At 44.4% G+C, this 17,430-nt stretch overlaps 1 protein-coding gene across 1 annotated transcript; it reads right to left on the bottom strand.

Moving 5' to 3' along the window:
• Window positions 1-8,693: 8,693 nt before the first annotated feature.
• LOC108413180 (zinc finger protein 239-like) lies at window positions 8,694-13,636 on the bottom strand. Its single transcript, XM_017685562.2, has 2 exons — window positions 13,394-13,636; window positions 8,694-9,951 (listed from the first exon to the last, which is right to left on the bottom strand). Exon 2 carries the CDS (start codon window positions 9,856-9,858, stop codon window positions 8,833-8,835), a length of 1,026 nt encoding a protein of 341 aa, XP_017541051.2. The 5' UTR covers window positions 9,859-9,951; window positions 13,394-13,636; the 3' UTR covers window positions 8,694-8,832.
• Window positions 13,637-17,430: the final 3,794 nt, after the last annotated feature.

Below are 17,430 nucleotides of genomic sequence, written 5' to 3'. Positions count from 1 at the left end.
TATTGTGTAAATACAATTGAGACCGTGTCTGTTCCCCGAATAAAACAACACATCAAAAAGCCTCGAAACGTTTGCCTTAGTAACCTCATTCATATCAGACCAGTTACACTGGTTTACAACGACCGAACCTTTGGTCTAAAACTAGGCCTGCTTAACATTAGATCCCTGGCATCTAAAGCCATTATTGTAAATGAAATCATTACAGATCATGGTTTTGATGCTCTGTGCCTGAAACGTGGATTAGACCCGATGAGTACCTTAGTCTAAATGAAGCCACTCCCGCAGGCTACAGCTATGCACACAGCCCTCGTTTAAGCGGTCGGGGTGGAGGTATAGCAACCATCCATGCTAAAGCTTTAGGCGTGAACCAGAAAGCAGGACCTACATTTTCTTCTTTTGAAGTTCTTGTACTTAACATACTTGAGCAAGGAACAAATAAACATTCATTTCTATTAATCACAATTTACAGGCCACCCGGTCCGTATTCTCAGTTCTTACAAGAATTCTCTGAGTTTCTATCAAGCCTAATAATGTTTTCAAATAAAATATTAATTGTCTGAGATTTTTATATCCACATCGACAACCCTCACGACACACTAAGTAAGGCATTCATATCTATCATAGACTCCATGGGATTCACCCAAATTATAAAAGGGCCCACACACCACCTCAACCACACTCTAGACGTAATACTGACCTTTGGTGTAGACATAGATAACTTAGCCATTCTCCCCCAGAGCACAGCCGTCTCAGACCATTACTTAATCTCATACAAAATCCAGTTTAGTGGTAATGTGCGCTCATCACCATGCTATCAGGTTAAGAGGACTATAACTTCCTCCACAGCTGGCAGCTCTATCAGAAACCTCCCGCAGTTATCAACTTCAATCAGCTGTCCATCTAATCCTACTGAATTAGATACTATGACCAAATTCCTAGAGGATACTCTTCGATCTATGTTAGACAGTGTAGCTCCATTAAAAAGCAAAATAGTACGGCAGAAAAAACTCGCCCCGTGGCATAATGATCACACTCGAACTTTAAAACAGACTGCCAGGCAACTAGAGCGAAAATGGCGTCTGACTAAATTAGAAGTGTTCCAGTCCGCCTGGAAGGAGAGCCTTATAGACTATAGAAGAGCCCTTACTGCAGCACGTTCAGCCTATCTCTCCTCTCTCATAGAAAACAATAAGAACAATCCCAGACTGCTATTTAGCACAATTTCTAAACTAACAGAGAACAAAAGAGTCACTGAACCCCAGATGCCATCAGCCTATAGCAGCAATGATTTTCTGAATTTCTTTAGTGATAAAATTGAAAAAATTAGACAGAAAATTCTGAACACACAGTTAAATTCCACAAACCTGGTGGCTTATAATTCCAGTCTAGACCCTGAGAATATTAGAGTCAATCCAGATAGGCTGGAATCGTTTACATTACTCCAAGAAAATGAACTAATCAAAATAGTCTCTTCTGCAAAACCATCGACCTGTATTCTGGACCCGATCCCTACAGGTCTACTCAAGGAAATCTTACCAGAAATAACAGCCTATTCTTTCAATAATAAACTCCTCTCTTAGCCTCGGATATATCCCAAAAACTTTTAAACTTGCAGTAATTAGACCGCTGATTAAGAAAGCTAACCTCGATCCCTGTGAACTATCAAATTATAGACCCATCTCAAATCTCCCCTTCATATCTAAGATCCTGGAAAAAGTGGTAGCAAAACAATTAAGCCCTTATTTGCATAGGAATAATCTACACAAAAAATTTCAGTCTGGTTTTAGGCCACATCATAGTACAGAAACAGCATTAGTAAAAATTATAAATGATCTTCTATTATTCACGGACCAAGGAAATGTGTCGTTGTTAGTCCTCCTTGACCTTAGTGCAGCATTCGACACAATAGACCACGCTATCCTACTAGATAGACTAGAAAACCTTGTAGGGGTAACAGGAACAGCTCTTTCCTGGTTCAGGTCCTACCTCACCGATCGATATCAGTTTGTTAATGTAAAGGGTGAATCATCTGTTCGTGCAAAAGTAATTTATGGTGTTCCACAAGGCTGTTTTAGGACCTATATTATTTACAATATATATGCTACCACTAGGCACCATTATCAGTAAACATGGCATAAATTTCCACTGTTATGCAGATGACACCCAGTTATATATATCAAGTAAACTGGATGATAAAATTAAACTTGGCAAGATTGAGGACTGTATAAAAGACATAAAAGATTGGATGTCAAATAATTTTCTGTTACTTAACTCAGACAAAACAGAGGTCCTGCTTCTTGGTCCAAAATTAGCCAGAAACAGACTGTCTAACTCAACACTAAAACTTAACAATCTCTCAGTTTCATCAAGCCTATCTGTTAAAAATCTTGGTGTCATGATAGACGCTGATCTCTCCTTCGACACACATATAACTAATATTACTTGAACAGCTTTCCTGCATCTCCGCAATATTGCTAAATTAAGAAATTCATTATCTCTACAGGATGCAGAAAAGCTAGTTCATGCATTTATCACTTCAAGGCTAGATTATTGTAATGCCCTGCTGTCTGGATGTCCCAGCAAAAGCCTTAACAAGCTTCAGCTAGTCCAGAACGCTGCAGCCAGAGTCCTCACAAGAACTAGGAAGTTTGACCATATTAGTCCAGTTTTATCAGCCCTGCACTGGTTACCAGTTAAATTTCGCATTGATTATAAAATTCTATTACTGACTCATAAAGCTCTAAACGGGCTCGCCCCTCAGTACCTGAGTGAGCTCCTCTCCCACTATGAACCATCACGCCTACTTAGATCACAAGGTGCTGGCTTACTACTGGTACCTAGAATTAATAAAGCTACATCAGGGGGGAGAGCTTTCTCATACAAAGCCCCCCAGCTCTGGAATAATCTTCCTGCTAATGTTCGGGAATCAGACACAGCCCCAATCTTTAAGTCTAGGCTAAAAACGTATTTGCACAGTCAAGCATTTGGTGATTAGTCTTCCCTGTCAGGTCTAGACCTGCTGGAGTCTACACTGCTCTGTTTTACTGTAATCTGTGGTCAGCCACGCTTTACAGTACTAACTCTGTTTTTTCTTCTCCTTTCTCTGCCGAGCTGATCAGCTGCCCATCCTGTGCGCCTGATGCTGTTGCCTCTACTGCCTTGATTGGTGCCGCTGCTCACCAGCCTTCTGGACCGGTTTGACCACCACTGAGCTTCTTGCTGTACAGCGCTGTGCAGTCCTCACCCTCAGATCTTTCTTTTCCCACTTTACTATAACACTTCATACTAATAATGTTTGCTATCCGGTGTCGACCATAGGAGGATGGGTTCCCCTTCTGAGTCTTGGTTCCTCTCAAGGTTTCTTCCTCTTTTAGGGAGTGTTTCCTTGCCACCGTCGCCGCTGGCTTGCTCATGGGGGCTCGGACCCGGATTTTCTTTCTTCTTTTCTCTTCTCTCCGTAATACTGATTGTTCTGTAAAGCTGCTTTGTGACAACACCTGTTGTAAAAAGCGCTATATAAATAAATTTTGCTTGCTTGCTTGCATGTAGTGTCCTTAAAACAAGTCAAAATGAGGCTCAGTATTGTGTGTGGCCTCCACGTGCCTGTATGACCTCCCTACAACGCCTGGGCATGCTCCTGATGAGGTGGCAGATGGTCTCCTGAGGGATCTCCTCCCAGACCTGGACTAAAGCATCCGCCAACTCCTGGACAGTCTGTGGTGCAACGTGGCGTTGGTGGATGGAGCATAAAAATCTATACTAATGAGCTGGCAGGTTTGGTGGGTCTCATAAGTAAAATTAACTTACAATTCAGTTAACAGGACAAATGGATAAATTCTAGTCATTAAATATATATATATATATATATATATATATATATATATATATATATATATTCTTCTCAGCTCAATTCATATAGATTGAGCATGGTTCCAGTGTTCTGTACAGAATTTCGCTACAGAACACTGGAACCATACTCAATCTATGACATGTATATATATATATATATATATATATTTATATATATAATGACTAGAATTCGTCTCCATGGATCACCACCTTATCGTGGTGGAGAGGTTTGTGTGCTTGAAGGACCCTAGGAGCTATGTTGTCTGGAGCAAAAGCTCCTGGTAGGGTCTCCCATGGCAAACTGGTCCTAGGTGACAGGCCAGACAAAGTGTGATCCATAACCACCCCTATGAGGACAACAAAGCAGGACTTGTGTACCCTGCCCGGATCAGGGTTACCGGGGCCCAACCCTGGAGCCAGGCCTGGGGGAGGGGCTCGCCAGCGAGCGTCTGATGGCCGGGCATTCACTCATGGTGCCCGGCCGGGCCCAGCCCGAAGGAGCTACATGAGTCCCCCCTCCCATCGACCCACCACCGATGGGAGGGGCAGTAGTAGGGGTGCGGTGCATTGTGGATCGGGCAGTGTCCGAAGGCGTGGGCCTTGGCGTTCTGATCCTCGGTTGCTGAAACTGGCTTTTGGAACTTGGAACGTTACCTCACTGGCGGGGAAGGAGCCTGAGTTGGTGCGCGAGGTCGAGAGATACCGGCTAGATATAGTCGGTCTCACCTCAACACACAGCTTGGGCTCTGGGTCCAATCTCCTTGAGAGGGGCTGGACTTTTTTCTTTTCTGGAGTTGCCCATGGTGAGAGGCGGCGGGCAGGTGTGGGCTTTCTCATAGCCCCTCGACTCGGCGCCTGTATGTTGGGGTTTTCCCCGGTGGGCGAGAGGGTAGCTTCCCTACGCCTTCGGGTTGGGGAACGGGTCCTGACTGTTGTCTGTGCTTATGCACCGAACAGCAGTTCAGAATACCCAGCCTTCATAGAGTCCTTGGAAGGGGTGCTTGAAAGTGCTCCTCCTGGAGACTCGATTGTCCTACTGGGGGACTTCAACGCTCACGTGGGCAACGACAGTAAGACCTGGAGGGGTGTGATTGGGAGGAATGGCGTCTCTGATCTGAACCCGAGTGGTGTTCAGTTTTTGGACTTCTGTGCAAACCACAGTTTGTCCATAACGAACACCATGTTTGAACACAAGGATGTCCATAAGTGCACATGGCACCAGGACACCCTAGGCCGCAGTTCAATGATTGACTTTGTAGTCGTGTCAGCGGACTTGCGGCCATGTCTACTGGACACTCGGGTAAAGAGAGGAGCTGAGCTGTCAACTGATCACCACCTGGTGGTGAGTTGGATCAGGTGGTGGGGGAAGATGCCAGTCAGACCAGGCAAACCCAAACGTATAGTGAGGGTTTGCTGGGAACGTCTGGCAGAAGAACCTGTCAGATTGATCTTCAACTCACACCTCCGTCAGAACTTTGACCAGATATCGGGGGAGGTGGGGGACATTGACTCAGAATGGGCCATGTTCCGCTCCTCCATTGTTGAAGCTGCTGACTGTAGCTGTGGTCGCAAGGTAGTTGGTGCCTGTCGGGGCGGTAATCCTCGAACCCGGTGGTGGACACCCCAGGTGAGAGATGCCGTCAAGCTGAAGAAGGAGTCCTATCAGACATGGTTGGCCTGTAGGACACCAGAGGCAGCTGGCAGGTATCGACAGGCCAAGCGATATGCGGCTTCAGTCGTTGCCAAGGCAAAAACCCGGGTGTGGGAAGAGTTCGGTGAGGCCTTGGAAAGTGACTTTAAGTCGGCTCCGACTGTGCCACTAGCACTGTATATAGTGGAGATGGTGTGCTGCTGACTTCGACTGAAGACGTCATTGGGTGGTGGAAGGAATACTTTGAGGACCTTCTCAATCCCACCAACACGTTCTCCAGTGAGGAGGCAGAGTCTGGGGACATGGGAATAGGCTTGTCCATTACTGAGGCCGAAGTCGCTAAGGTAGTTAAAAAGCTCCTTGGCGGCAGGGCTGCAGGGGTGGATGAGATCCATCCCGAGTTCCTCAAGGCTCTGGATGTTGTGGGGCTGTCTTGGCTGACACGCCTTTTCAACATTGCGTGGACATCGGGGGTGGTGCCACTTGATTGGCAGACTGGGGTGGTGGTGCCTCTTTTTAAAAAGGGGGACCGGAGGGTGTGTTCCAACTACAGGGGAATCACACTCCTCAGCCTCCCTGGTAAGGTCTATGCAAGGGTACTGGAGAAGAGAGTCCGGCTTATAGTCGAACCTCGGATTCAGGAGGAGCAGTGCGGGTTCCGCCCTGGTCGTGGAACACTGGACCAACTCTTTACCCTCTCCAGGATTCTTGAGGGTTCATGGGAGTTTGCCCAACCAGTCCACATGTGCTTTGTGGATTTGGAGAAGGCATTCGACTGTGTTCCCCGGGGTATTCTGTGGGAGGTGCTTCGGGAGTATGGGGTACATGGCTCTTTGCTACAAGCCATTCAGGCCCTGTACAAACAAAGCAGGAGCTTGGTTCGCATGGCCGGCAGTAAGTCAGACTTTTTCCCAGTGAGAGTTGGACTCCGTCAGGGCTGCCCTTTGTCACCGATTCTATTCATAATTTTTATGGATAGAATTTCTAGGCGCAGTCAGGGGATGGAGGGTGTCCGGTTTGGTGACCTCAGGGTCACATCGCTGCTATTTGCAAATGATGTGGTCCTATTGGGGACATCAGGCCGTGAACTTCAGCTTTCACTGGATCGGTTTGCAGCCGAGTGTGAAGCGGCCGGGATGAGGATCAGTACCTCCAAATCCGAGGCCATGGTTCTCACGCGGGAAAGGGTGGAGAGCCCTCTCTGGGTCGGGGATGAGCTCTTGCCTCAAGTGGAGGAGTTTAAGTATCTCGGGGTCTTGTTCACGAGTGATGGTACAAGGGAGCGGGAGATTGACAGGCGGATTGGTGCTGGGTCAGCAGTGATGCGGGCTCTTTACCGGTCTGTTGTGGTAAAGAAAGAGCTGAGCCATAAGGCAAGGCTCTCGATTTACTGGTCGATCTACGTTCCCACCCTCACCTATGGTCATGAGCTTTGGGTAATGACCGAAAGAACGAGATCGCGAATACAAGCGGCTGAAATGAGTTTCCTCCGCAGGGTGGCTGGACTCTCCCTTAGAGATAGGGTGAGAAGTTCGGTCATCCGGGAGGGACTCGGAGTAGAGCCGCTGCTTCTTCACGTCGAGAGGAGCCAGCTGAGGTGGTTCGGGCATCTGGTTAGGATGCCTCCTGGACGCCTCCCTTGGGAGGTGTCACAGGCAAGTCCACCGGGGAGGAGACCCCGGGGAAGACCCAGGACACGCTGGCGTGACTATATCGCCCAGCTGGCCTGGGAGCGCCTCGGAATCCCTCCCAGGGAGCTAGTGGAAGTGGCTGGGGAAAGGGAGGTCTGGGCTTCATTGCTCAGGATGCTGCCCCCGCGACCCGAACCCCGGAGAAGCGGAAGATGATGGATGGATGGATGGATGCATGACTAGAATTTATCCACTTGTCCTGTTAACTGAATTGTAAGTTAATTTTACTTATGAGACCCACCAAACCTGCCAGCTCATTAGTATAGATTTTTAATTATATATTTTAGAATGGTACATTTTCATTTCCACTATTTAGAAGTCCACTCTGTCTAGTTCCCTAGGTCAGAACATGGGCACCGATACATGTAAATTTGATTACTGGACAGGGAAGTGTAGTTAGCTTTTGTTTTACTTTGTAGTTTAGCCAAGTATTTTTGTTTGAGCCGGCAAATGTAGTTAGGTTTTGTTTAGTTATTTTCTTTGGTGCTGTCCATAGTTTGATTTTTCCAGGGTGGTACTAGGCATAAACACAGCATCATGGTATATTTTAATAAAACTTTAGAAGCTCTGGTGGATTGCTCATCAACCTTTTAACTCCTTGTACAGTCATTATTGATGATTGTTCTATTGTTTCTATTTGTATATATGCCTGTACATTTGTATGCATGCCTTTTTTATATTAATTTATTCTTCCTGTTATATTGTTTACACTCTTATTACTATTATGGTCCTGTGTTGTGTGAGTGCTACTGGCCTCTAAATTTCCTTCAGGATCAATAAAGTATCTATTTATCTAACTATCCATCTATCTATCTAAAGATTAAGGCTTAACGAATGAAAGCGTTAACCTGAGTTGTCCAATGCTGCAAAATAAATAAATAAAAATAACCAAAAACATCAAATCTTTCTGTATTGCTCTGGAGGTGTCAGGGCACATTCAGAATCTAAGAAAACATTCTGATTCAACAGTGAAAACTGCAGTATAACCTGTGTTGTTTTCTTTAATTCAGTAAGAACATCATCAACACATCACTGCGCAGTTCAGACAGAGCTTTCCTTCAGGGCCCTTTTTATCTCACTCAGAGATAATCCTGGAACTCAATCATGGCTCTTCACAGTTCTTAGATGATGAAACATGAAAACTGCAGCTTCTCGTCAACTTTGACTGATTGGACAGCTTACAGATTGTTGGATTTATTTGTCCTGAGATGAGTCTCCTGAAAGCATCAGATACTGCATGCTTGGGTGGAATTTCTGATGTACATTGTGAATGCCTTCTTATAAAGATTGAGGTCTCAACTATCCTCTCTCTCCCATTATTTATCTTTTTCCCCCATTATTAACCAACATAAAATAGAGAATTATTTTAATAAACAAAACAGTAATATTTTGGAAATCAATTCTATGTAATTCTGTATGTGCAATTTGTTGTTATGTCTACTAACAAATTGTAACACTGTGTTACAAGGACCTTTGGCAAAAAACAAAACAAGAAACATACATATGCATAATTCCTGGCTGAACTCAGCAGGCCTAATTTTTATTTGAATCACATCAAATCACGTTTTAACCCATTATACATGTGTGGGTCTTAAAAGTTGAATAACTAAAGCTCTTCTCACAATTTGAGCAGTGAAACGGTTACTCTTGGGTGTGAATGTGCCGATGTTCTTGTAGATGACTCTGTGTAGTAAAACTCTGTCCACACTCTGAGCAGTGATACGGTTTCTCTCCTGTGTGAATGAGCTGGTGTGTTTGAAGATTACTCTGTCTACTAAAAGTCTTTCCACAGTCTGAACACTGATACGGTTTCTCTCCTGTGTGAATGCGCTGGTGTCTTTGGAGACTAATCAGTTGACTAAAACTCTTTCCACACTCTGAGCAGTGATACGGTTTCTCTCCTGTATGAATACGCTGGTGTGTTTGAAGACTACTCTGTCTACTGAAAGTCTTTCCACACTGTGAGCAGTGATACGGTTTCTCTCCTGTGTGAATGCGCTGGTGTGTTTCGAAATAACTCAGTCTAGTAAAACTCTGTCCACAAACTGAGCAGTGATACGGTTTCTCTCCTGTGTGAATGCGCTGGTGTGTTTGGAGATGGCTCTGTTGACTAAATCTCTTTCCACACTCTGGGCAGTGATATGGTTTCACGCCTGTGTGAATAAGCTGATGTCGTTGGAAATTACTTTGTGCAGTAAAACTCTTTCCACACTGTGAGCAGTGATACGGTTTGTCTCCTGTGTGAAAGCGCTGGTGCAGCTGGAGACTAATCAGTTGACTAAAACTCTTTCCACACTCTGAGCAGTGATATGGTTTCTCTCCTGTGTGAATGCGCTGATGTGTTCGGAGATGACTCTTTGTAGTAAAACTCTTTCCACACTCTGAGCAGTGATACGGTTTTTCTCCTGTGTGAGTGCGCTGGTGTGTTTGGAAATGATTCTGTCTAGTAAAACTTTGTCCACACTCTGAGCAGTGATATAGATTCTCTCCTGTGTGAATGCGTTGGTGTGTTTTGAGATTACTTTGTACAGTAAAACTCTTTCCACACTCTGAGCAGTGGTGAGTCCTTTTTTTGGCTGTAATCTTTTGTGTTCGTACGCAAGGCGTCTTCATGTGAAGAGCAGCAGCAGAGGATGGTTTCTGAGTACTGGAGCTTCTGGACACCATATTTTCACATTCAGTCTTTTAGCCGTTTCTTGATGTGGATGTTGATTTGAAATTTGCAGGAAAGAACTTGATCACTTGGATATGGAGATCATTCTGGAGAAGAACAAGAGTAAAGAACAACAGTGTTTGATTAGAAATTTTAATAGATAATGAAAAAATTGAAAATATCTGTCTACTAAACAACATTTTAATGAAACAACAGCAGAAGAAATACAGAAAACAGAGAAAACATAACCTCAGTGTAAAAAATACTTTGACACATTATCTAAACATCATCATTGTTAACTGCTTAGTCCAGACAGGGTTACACTAGCAGTTGACAGAGCAGAGAATCCCAGATGACCCAGTCCCCTCCAGCTTCCTCCAGCTCATTTCCAAGCCGCTCACAGGCCAACTTGGAGATACAATCCCTCCAGCAGGTCCTAGGAAGACCCAGGTGTCTTGACCTGGTAGGCCGTGCCTGGTACACCCCCACCGGGAGGCGTCCAGGCGGCATCCAAATCAGCAACTGGTCCATTGTTCCACGGCTGGGACAGAATCTGCATAGTTGAACCTCAGATTGAGGAGGAACAATCAGTCGAAGTCTCCATTCCAGCACCTTGGACAGTTCTCCAGAACCTCCTTGAGGCCAAACAGAAGTATTTTTCCATGGCTTCACCAGACTCCTCCGAAGCCCTGGATTTTGCTTCTGCCACCGCTGCGGCCATCACCTTTTTTGCCTGTCAGTACCCATCTGCTGAGTCGGGAGTCCTTTGGGCAAGCTAGTCCCTAAATTCCTCTTTCTTCAGCTTGACAACCTTCCTCACCACTGGTGTCCACCAGGGGGTTCTTGGGTTACCACCCCGACAGGCACACAGAAGCTTTTGGCCACAGCTATGCCTGGCTGCTTCCACAATGGAGGCTTTGAACAAGGTCCATTAAGACTCCATGTCCCCTACCTCCTCAGGGACATGAGAAAAGCTCTCAAGCTCTCTCCTGGAGAGAAACAGGGGCCTCTGACAGTGGTTCCCAGCACACCCTCACTATTCGCTTAAGTCTACCAGTCTGACCATCGGTCTTCCCTGCCATCTGATCCAACTCACTACCAGATGGTGATCAGTTGACAGCTCTGCACTTTTCTTCACCTCAGTGTCCAGAACATATGGTCCCAAATCAAATTAAATGACAACAAAATTGATCACTGACCTTTGACCCAAGGATCTCTCATATCATCTACACTTATGAACATCCTTGTGTTCGAACTTGGTGTTCATTATGGACAATCCATGCCTCTCACAGAAGTCCAATAACAATTCATCATTCGGGTTAAGATTAGGCAGGCCATTCCTCCCAATCACGCCTTTCCAGGATTCCCAGTCATTGCCAACATGAGCACTGAAGTTTCCCAGTAAGACTATGGAGTCTGTAGGCAGGACCCTTTCCAGAGCCCCACCCACTCGCTCCAAGAAGGCTGAATACGCTGACCTGTTGTTTGGTGCATAAGCACAGACAACAGTCAGTTTTCCTGTCTGCAATTTTAATTTGCATTGAGATGACCTTGTCCACCAGGACAAACTCCAACTGCACCGCCACCAGCCAGGGACTCAGGAGTATCCCCACACTCGCACCTTTCACCCTGTGCAACTCCAGAGTAGCAGAGGGACCAATCCCTATGCAAGAGTTTGGTTCCAGAGCCGACATTGTCAGTGGAGGTGAGCCCAACTATATCTAGATGGTACCTCTCAACCTCCTGAACAAGCTCTGGCTCCCCCCCCCAGAGAGGATACATTCAACGAACCAAGAGCCAGTTTCTGCTGCATAGGCCTAGGCCTCCAACAGTCTCCCTGCAATCTCCCACTGCCTATACAGTATTGAACCGCTCCCCCTTGCGAATGGTGGGCCCACGTTCTCCCCACGTTGCCTCTTTTGGCTGAGCGTGGCTGGACACGATTGTGTCCGGTTTTCATGGAGATTTTTTTTTTTTTTTTTTTTTTGAGACATTGACATGAGATGTTATCTGTCATTAATCTCTCATTAATGCTGAAATGTGCATACAGGTTTAGGAGCAACATATGCTGCCATCCAAACAACATCTTTTTCAGGGACGTCCTGCTTATTTCAGCAAGACAATGCCAAGCCATATTCTGCACGTGTTACAACAGCGTGGCTTCATAGTAAAAGAGTGCGGGTACTAGACTGGCCTGCCTGCAGTCCAGACCGGTCTCCCATTGAAAATGTGTGGCATATTATGAAGCTCAAAATACGACAGCGGAGACCCTGGACTGCTGAGCAACTGAAGTTGTACATCAAGCAGGAATGGGAAAGAATTCCACCTACAAAGCTTCAACAATCAGTGTCCTCAGTTCCCAAACGCTTATTGAGTGTTAAAGGAAAGGTGATGTAACACAGTGGTAAACACGCCCCTGTTCCAACTTCTTTGGAATGTGTTGCAGACATCAAATTCAAAATGAGTGAATATTTGCAAAAAATAAGGTTTATCTGTTTGAACATTAAATAAATAACTCAGAATAACTCAGAGGGACACTAACTTAATTTAAATAATTGTAACTGCTTTATACCTGATGTTTCATATTACTATCACAATCACCGCCACCTTACTATATTCTTAAGTACTTAAATGTGGCGAACATACTGTAAATTCTCTATATTGTCTTAAATTATTAGTAAAGTGTTTATTTTTACATAATTGCAGTTGTTACAGTTGCAGCCATTTTCCCCCTGGGATCAATAAAGGAATCTGAATAAATATCTTGTCTTTGTAGTGTATTCAATTGAATAGAGGTTGAAATGGATTCGCAAATCATCGTATTCTGTTTTTATTTGTTTTACACAATATCCCAACTTCATTGTATTTTATAGTACATGTCTACATACATACAGACTTTCATATCTGCATATGTACAGATATCCTCATTTCAATATGCACATCTGAGGTCCTTCACACTGACTTTATTATTCATTATTATTCTATATACCATTTATAGTGTTTTATTTTACTTTTCCCTTGGGTCAGTGCTAGTTAGTAATCTATATGCTCTCTGATCTGTTAGTATGTTATGTGTCATATGTGTGTGGCCCACCAAGAGCTGTCTGATGTGCAGAGAAAGACATTGGCTACAGGTTTGCCATCCTAGCTGTGCCTTAATAGGTTAACAGTCTATAGTTGATGAGGTGCATCACCTGTGGAAGTAGTAAAAGAAACTGGATCCAATTATGTAAGTTTCAGCTCAATGAGACCATAGCTTACATCTATGGTTCCAGTTTAGTAAGAGTATAGCTATGGATGTAAGCTATAATCTCACTGAACTGGATCTGTGGATGTAAACCGTGGTCTCACCTTAAACGTAAATATTTAGTAAAGATATATTTAACATAAAATCTAGCTTGTGTAGTGCAAGTGGTTTTGATTTCATGTCCATAGAGGCTTCCCAAGAGGCTTACTCAAATGAGATTTTTTAAAAAGGGAGGACAAAAAAGTGAAACAAATATTGTTTGTATACTCTAAATAGACAATGAATTAAAAATGTGTACTTGCCTTCCTGCCAGTCTCAGTCTCAGTCTCTCTCTCTCTGATCCAGGGACAGTCTGTGTGTAGCCACCAGTCTAGCAGGATAACCAGTAAACAGAATTAAATCTAGAAAGAATCTGGAGTGACTGCTGTCTATCAGCCCTCTGAACTCCTCTCCTCTCTTTGAGCTAAAAGCTCCCGTTTCGGCTCCTGTTTCTCTCTATTTCTGTTAGAGTGAGTTATAAACAGAGAAACAGAGAGAAAAAGAGATAAACGGCTCTTTACCTTCAGCAGATCGGCTCCCGTTTCTCTCTATTTCTGTTAGGAGTGAGTTATAAACAGAGAGAAAAAGAGATAAACGGCTCTTTACCTTCAGCAGATCGGCTCCCGTTTCTCTCTATTTCTGTTAGAGTGAGTTAGAAACAGAGAAACAGAGAGAAAATGAGATAAACGGCTCTTTACCTTCAGCAGATCGGCTCCCGTTTCTCTCTATTTCTGCGAAGCTCTTCTTCTTCTCCTCTTTATTATCTTGAGATCCACCGTTTTAGAACTAGCGCCCCCAGTTGACGTCTCCACTGTGGATCTGGGCGCATTATTTTTCTAATCCCACCCGTATTCCGTCAAACCCCGCCTCCTGTGCTCCGATTGGCTAGAAGTCCAGAAGAGCAGCCGCCTGTTTATTGACAGCAGCGGTTATGAATTTTCATAAATATGATATAAAATAATGGAATAATGATGACGGAACACATTCAATAAATACATTAAAATATAAACAACTTCAGGAAATTTGATGAGAATTGATGGAAAATGAATGCAGCAGATTAGCAGACACTGCTGGAGGAGTTTGTATGATTCAGTTTATAAGCCACTGTTGTTTTTTTTTATTTTTGTAAACAGTGAAGCATCTGCATTTTAGCTTAAATAAAATGATTTTAATATGTATTTAAATAACCACAAAACACTTAAAATGTCTTTGTCCACCTTTAATGTGGTAATTTTGAGCTGTCCCACCTCACTGCCTCTGAACTTCTGTATGAAATATATTCACTCAACATTTCAACTCACACCATAATTACAATGTTATTTAGTTCATTTATCTTCTTCTTCTTTCGGCTGCTCCCTTTAGGGGTCACCACAGCGGATCATCTGTCTCCATCTTGCCCTATCCACTGCCTCCTCTACTTTTACACCAACCATCTCCATGTCCACCTTCACTACATCCATAAACCTTCTCTGAGGTCTACCTCTTCTCCTTCTACCCGGCAGCTCCATCTCCAACATTCTTTGCCCAATATATCCACTATTCCTCCTCAACACATGTCCAAACCATCTCAACCTAGCCTCTCTGGCTTTATCTCCAAACTGCTCCACCTTCACTGTCCCTCTGATCTGCTCATTTCTAATCTTGTCCATCCTTGTCACTCCCAATGAAAATCTCAGCATCTTCATCTCCGCCACCTCCAGCTCAGCCTCATGTCTTTTAGACAGAGCCACAGTCTCCATACATCATAGCAGGACACACTGCTGTCTTGTAAAGCTTCCCTTTCACTCTTGCTGCTATCCTTCTGTCACACATCAGCCCTGACCACCGTCTCCACCCACTCCATCCTGCCTGCACCCTCTTCTTCACCTCTTTTCTACACTGTCCATTGCTCTGGATGGTTGACCCAAGATATTTGAAGTCATCCACCTTTACGACCTCTACTCCTTGCATCTTCACCTTTCCACCTGCCTCCTTCTCATTCACACACATGCATTCTGTCTTGTCTCTACTGACCTTCATTCCTTTCCTCTCCAGTGCAAACCTCCACCTCTCCAGATTTTCTTCCACCTGCTCTCTACTTTCACCACAGATTACAATGTCATCTGCAAACATCATGGTCCATGGAGCCTCCTGCCTGACCTCATCTGTCAAGCTGTCCATCACCATTGCAAACAAGAAGGGGCTCAAAGCTGATCCCTGATGTAGCCCCACCTTCACCTTGAAACCATTTGTCACTCCAACTGCACACCTCAACACTGTCTCACTATCCTCATACATGTCCTGCACCACCCTAACATACTTTTCAGCTACACCTGACTTCCTCATACAGTACCACAGTTCCTCTCTTGGCACCCTATCATCTGCCTTCTCTAGATCCACAAAGACACAATGCAGCTCCTTCTGACCTTCTCTGTACTTCTCTACCAACACTCTCAACAATCCCTGTTTCTCTCTATTTCTATTAGAGTGAGTTATAAACAGAGAAAACAGAGAGAAAATGAGATAAACAGCTCTTTACCTTCAGCAGATCGGGTGCTGTTTCTCTCTATTTCTGTTAGAGTGAGTTATAAACAGAGAAACAGAGAGAAAAAAAGATAAACGGCTCTTTACCTTCAGCAGATCGGCTCCTGTTTCTCTCTATGTCTGTTAGAGTGAGTTATAAACAGAGAAACAGAGAGAAAAAGAGATAAACTTTGGTGCAACTGTTACTGAATTTGAGAGAAAAAATCAAACAGAGGCTCAAGATCGTCACACTTTTGTGAAGATTTGTCTGTTCTGCAAGGGTGGACACATGCTAGAGTCATGCTCTCTGCTTGATAAGAAACCTCATGATGAAAAGATTTCCTTTCTTAAAAGAAATGGCATCTGCTTTGGATGTTCATGTACTGGACACATTAGCAAAGAATGTAGAAAACGCCTTTCATGTAAAATGTGTGATTTCAGACATCCAAGTATTCCTCATATCCATCACAAGGAGAAGAAAGAGGTCAAATCCGACACTGAAACAGATAACATTCCTGTTACAGTCCAGACTAGTGGTCTTACTGGGGCCGGTGGACAAGACTGTAAGCTTGCCATTGTACCAGTTAAGGTAAAATCAAAGAAAAGCCAAAGAACAGTGGAAACATATGCCTTCTTGGACCAGGGGAGTTCAGTGTCGTTTTGTAGAGTGGGCCTCCTGGACAAGCTGAATCTCGGTTGGACAGTAAATGGGCCACTTGGCAGGGAATGCTGCGGAAGTCCAGGATGTCCATCAACAGTCACAGCCAACAGAATTTCTGCCGTTATGCTCGACAAGTTATGGAAACAGCAGTTCAAGATGGACTTCCCTGAGAGCAGCCAGGATGAGCAGCTGGGGCTATCAAGGGAAGATTCCAAGTTTTTGAGGATGGCTAGTGAGACCGTGACTCTGAGCAATGGGCATTACAGCATTGCCCTACCTCTGAAAGACTGGGACTTAAGAATGCCTGACAACCGTGCGATTGTGGAAAAACATGCCTTAAGTTTGAAGAGAAAGTTCTTCAGAGATAAAGATTTTCACAAAGTTTACACTGCCTTCAAGGAAGATCTCATATCCAGGGGATATGCACGAAGAGTGCCAATTAAAGATTTGGAGCGCAGCGATGGCAAGGTTTGGTATATTCCCCATAATGGGGTTTACCACCCTTTCAAGGGGAAAATCCGGGTTGTCTTCGACTGTGCAGCATCGTTTCAAGGCATTTCTCTTAATGCGCAGCTCCTGAGTGGCCCTGACTTGACGAATGCATTGGTTGGTGTGTTGACTAGGTTCAGGAAAGAACCCATTGTGTTGATGTCTGACATCGAAGCTATGTTTCATCAGGTGCGTGTGCTAGAGGAAGATTCTGACCTGTTGAGATTTCTCTGGTGGCGATTTCAGTCAGAGCATGCAAGAGTATAGGATAGGTGTTCATTTGTTTGAGGCGACTTCTTCTGCGAGCTGTGCTAACTATGCTCTACGGAAGTGTGCAGAAGACAACAAAGCACAGATTAGCCGGCAGGTGATTGACACAATCTTGTACAGTTTCTATGTGGATGATGCCTTGCTTCGGTAGCCTCAGCAACGTTCTTGCTGTAATATCTGAGGATGAAAGAGCAAAGGAAGTCAAGGACTTAGACCTGGACTGCGATATCTTGCCAGTTGATCGAGCATTGGGAGTGCGGTGGTGTGTGCAGTCAGATGCATTTAAATTCTACATATCCCAGACAGACCATTGACCCGCAGAGGAATCCTTTCCACAGTGAGCTTCTTCTATGACCCTCTGGGGTTCCTTGCTCCCGT

This window comes from Pygocentrus nattereri, chromosome 2, assembly GCF_015220715.1.
Source record: "Pygocentrus nattereri isolate fPygNat1 chromosome 2, fPygNat1.pri, whole genome shotgun sequence".
Lineage (NCBI taxonomy): Eukaryota > Metazoa > Chordata > Actinopteri > Characiformes > Serrasalmidae > Pygocentrus > Pygocentrus nattereri.
Note: the sequence above shows the minus strand (reverse complement) of the source record. Positions and strands in the feature narration are given on the sequence as shown.

Bases quoted from the DNA above. Each gene is read 5' to 3' on its own strand.
- LOC108413180 (XM_017685562.2), bottom strand. From the start codon at position 9,858: ATGGTGTCCAGAAGCTCCAGTACTCAGAAACCATCCTCTGCTGCTGCT.